The sequence below is a fragment of the Nicotiana sylvestris genome, chromosome 6 (genome assembly GCF_000393655.2).
Source record: "Nicotiana sylvestris chromosome 6, ASM39365v2, whole genome shotgun sequence".
NCBI lineage: Eukaryota > Viridiplantae > Streptophyta > Magnoliopsida > Solanales > Solanaceae > Nicotiana > Nicotiana sylvestris.
Genome location: NC_091062.1, coordinates 183,200,151 through 183,204,127, shown reverse-complemented (window position 1 = coordinate 183,204,127; position 3,977 = coordinate 183,200,151). Strand labels below are relative to the sequence as shown.

The window sequence follows — 3,977 nt, the reverse complement described above, 5'->3', positions numbered from 1 at the left end:
ACCTTTGTGATTTTATACTCTGTTGGAGATTAAAATCTACGTGATTTTAACATTTGTGTCATTTTTTTTTACAGAAATGACTAATGATAACGGGAACCAAGCTATTCCAATGGTGATTGCTAATGCATCAACAAGTCGAACACCGGCGTTGGCACCGGTGGAGAAACCCTGAAAATTTTTTGGATTAGATTTCAAGCGGTGGCAACAGAAGATGTTCTTCTACTTGACTACTTTAAGTCTGCAGAAGTTCATCAAGGAAGATGTTCATGTTCTGCCCGATGAAACTGCAGAGAATGAACACTTTCTCGTGATTGAGGCGTGGAAGCATTCTGATTTTCTGTGCAAGAATTATGTTCTTAGCGGATTGGAGGACGATTTGTATAATGTCTACAGTGGCGTAGAGACGTCAAAAGAATTGTGGGCTGCGCTTGAAAAGAAATACAAAACTGAAGATGGTTGGTTGAAGAAATTCGTTGCCGCCAAGTTTTTGGACTACAAAATGGTAGATATCAAATCTGTTATTACCCAAGTCCAGGAATTGCAAGTGATTATTCACAATCTCCTTGCTGAAGGTATAAATCAAATTAATACTGATATTGAAAGTAGTGATCTTAGTATTTTTACTAACAGAATTTTCATTGAAGCTCTTGTCATCAATGAAGCGTTCCAAGTAGCAGTGATGATTGAGAAGTTGTCTCCTTTGTGGAAGGACTTCAAAAACCACTTGAAACACGAACGCAAGGAGATGTCCCTTGAAGATCTCATTGTTCGGTTGAGAATCAAAGAGGACAATAAAGCTGCTGAAAAGAAAGGCCATGAAAACTCAGCAATAATGGGAGCAAACATTGTTGAGGATACTTCTCAAAATAAGAGAAAGGGGAAGCAGGCTTCTAGACCAAAAAGCAACCCAAGCAAGAAGCGGTTCAATGGAAATTGCTACAATTGTGAGAAAGCTGGGCACAAATCTACAGAGTGTCGTGCTCCGAAGAAAGACAAGAAGAAGGGTCAAGCAAACATGGTTGAAAATCATGAAGATGTTGATGACTTGTGTACCATGCTTTTTGAATGCAACCTGGTGGAAAATCCTAAGGAGTGATGGATTGATTCTGGAGCCACTCGCCATGTTTGTGATGTTAGGAAGCCTTTGCAACATATGCTCTTGTTGGACCCGAAGAGACTCTTTCTATGGGAAATGTTGCAACCGCCAAAATTGAAGGATGTGGGAAGATCTTTCTGAAGATGACTTCTGGCAAGGTGGTGACTTTGAACAACGTCCTTCATGTTCCCGAGATTAGGAAGAATTTAGTCTCTGATGGACTTCTTGTTAAGAATGATTTTAAGTGTGTTTTTGTTTCCGATAAGGTTGTAACAAGCAAGAACGAAATGTTTGTAGGAAAAGGTTACCTCACTGAGGGCCTTTTCAAGCTGAATGTAATGGTTGTTGAGAATAATAATAAAATTTCAACTTCGTCTTACTTACTTGAGTCAAATGAATTATGGCATATACGTTTGGGTCATATCAATTATAAAACCCTGCAAAAAATGATTAACTTGGAAGTATTACCTAAATTTGAATGCGATAAATCAAAATATCAAATATGTATGAAATCTAAGTATGTTAACCATCCTTATAAGTCAGTTGAAAGGAATTCAAATCCTTTAGATTTAATTCACGCAGATATTTGCGACATGAAGTCAATACTATCTCGCTGTGAAAAGAAGTATTTCACAACTTTTATTGATGATAGTACTCGATATTGCTATGTTTACTTACTTAATAGTAGAGATGAAGCAATAAACGCATTCAAACAATACAAAAATAAAGTTGAAACACAACTTAACAAGAAAATCAAAATGTTAAGAAGTGATAGGGGTGGTGAATATGAATCACCTTTTGAACAAATATGTTTAGAATATGGAATTATTAAACAAACAACGGCCTCTTACATACCCCAATCCATTGGGATTGCGGAAAGAAAGAATCGTTCATTAAAGGAGATAATGAACGCATTGTTGATAAGTTCTGGTTTGCCACAGAACTTGTGGGGGAAATCCGTTCTTACGGCTAACCGAAAATTAAATCGAGTACCCCATAGAAAAACACAATCCATTCCATATTAAAAATGGAAAGGAAGGAAATGCAACTTGAGTTATTTTAAAGTGTGGGGGTATTTGGCAAAAGTACAAATTCCTAAACCCAAAAGGGTAAAAATAGGACCGAAAATCGCTGATTGTGTTTTTATAGAATATGAGACCAATAGTAAAGCATATCGATTTCTAGTTCATAAATCAGAAAATCCTGACATTCATAATAATACAGTTATAGAATCAGATAATGTTGAGTTCTTTGAAAATATATATTCGTATAAAAAAATGTGAGTCGATTGGTGAAGGATCTAAATGACCTCGGGATGAAACAAAAGAAAGTACATTTAATCAGGAGGATCCAAGACGTAGTAAACATCAAAGGACGTCTACTTCATTTGGACCATCTTTTGTGACTTTCTTATTGAAAAATGAGCCTCAAATATTTAAAGAAGCTATGTCTTCTTTGGAATCATTGTTTTGGAAAGAGGCAGTCAATAGTAAAATAGAATCCATATTGAACAACTATACATGGGAATTGGTTGATCTTCCTCCTGTAAATAAACCGTTGGGTTCTAAATGGATCTTTAAGAGAAAAATGAAATATGATGGCACTGTTGACAAATATAAAGCAAGACTTGTGGTCAAAGGGTATAGACAACGAGAAGGTTTTGACTATTTTGATACATACTCTCCAGTTACAAAAATTACGTCCATACTAATGTTAGTAGCGTTAGCTTCAGTTTATGGTCTTAAAATTCATCAAATGGATGTCAAGATGGCCTTCTTAAATGGAGAGTTGCAGGAAGAAATCTACATAGAACAACTTGAAGGATTTGTGGTTCCAGGTAAAGAAAAGAAGGTATGTAGCCTTGTTAAGTCCCTTTACGGACTAAAACAAGCACCCAAACAATGGCATGCGAAATTTGACCAAACAATGTTGTCAAATAATTTTAAGATAAATGAATGTGATAAATGTGTGTACATTAAAAATGTTCCAAATCACATAGTCATTATTTACTTATATGTGGACGATATGCTGATAATGAGTAATGACATTGCTAGCATAAATGCTACTAAGCATTTGATAACGAGAAAGTTTGATATGAAGGACTTGAGAGTTGCTGATTTAATTCTAGGGATTAAGATCCATAAGACTTCTCAAGGTCTGACATTGTCACAATCTCATTATATTAAGACAGTGCTTGAAAAATTCAAATACTTAGGGTTAAAAGTTGCAAAGACTCCAATTGACGTGAATCTTACATTAGCAAAGAACAAAGGCCAAAGCATATCACAATTAGATTATGCTCGTTTGTTGGGATGCTTAATGTACATCATGAATTGTACACGACCAGATATAGCTTGTGCTATAAGTAAATTGAGCCGATATACGAGCAATACAGGTCAATCTCATTAGATGGCAATGAAACGAGTTTTGAGATATTTAGAACATACCCAAGGCTTTGCTTTGCACTACAGTAAATATCCTTCGGTGATTGAGAGATACTGTGATGCAAATTGGATCACCGGTTCAGCTGATTCGAAGTTCACAAGTGGATATGTATTCATTATTGATGGAGGAGCGGTATCTTAGAAGTCGTCCAAACAAACTTGTATTGCTCTCTCTACAATGGAGGTTGAGTTCATAGCCTTAGATAAAGCCGGTGAAGAAGTTGAATGGCTCCGGAATTTCTTGGAAGACATTCCATTTTGGCCCATACCATTGGCACCAATTTGCATACTTTGTGATAGTGAAGCGGCAATTGGAAGGGCTGGGAGCGTTATGTATAACGATAAATCTCGTCATATACGACGAAAACATAAAACCGTTAGGCAATTACTCTCTAGAAAAATTATCACGATTGACTATGTAAAGTCAAGCGATAATG

General features: G+C 36.1%; 1 protein-coding gene across 1 annotated transcript; it reads left to right on the top strand.

Moving 5' to 3' along the window:
* The first annotated feature begins 211 nt into the window (after positions 1–211).
* LOC138871780 (uncharacterized) lies at positions 212–3,505 on the top strand. The gene is made up of 5 exons (XM_070149681.1): positions 212–455; positions 573–1,075; positions 1,138–1,431; positions 2,678–2,947; positions 3,044–3,505. The coding sequence occupies exons 1-5, from the start codon at positions 212–214 to the stop codon at positions 3,503–3,505; spliced, it is 1,773 nt and encodes a 590-aa protein (XP_070005782.1).
* Positions 3,506–3,977: the final 472 nt, after the last annotated feature.

Excerpts from the sequence above, each read along its gene's own strand:
- LOC138871780 (XM_070149681.1), top strand. The coding sequence starts at position 212 with ATGTTCTTCTACTTGACTACTTTAAGTCTGCAGAAGTTCATCAAGGAA. Across the intron at positions 456-572 it reads GAAATACAAAACTGAAGATG|GTATAAATCAAATTAATACT; the intron begins GTTGGTTGAAGA and ends TCCTTGCTGAAG. Across the intron at positions 2,948-3,043 it reads TTCCAGGTAAAGAAAAGAAG|ATAAATGAATGTGATAAATG; the intron begins GTATGTAGCCTT and ends AATAATTTTAAG.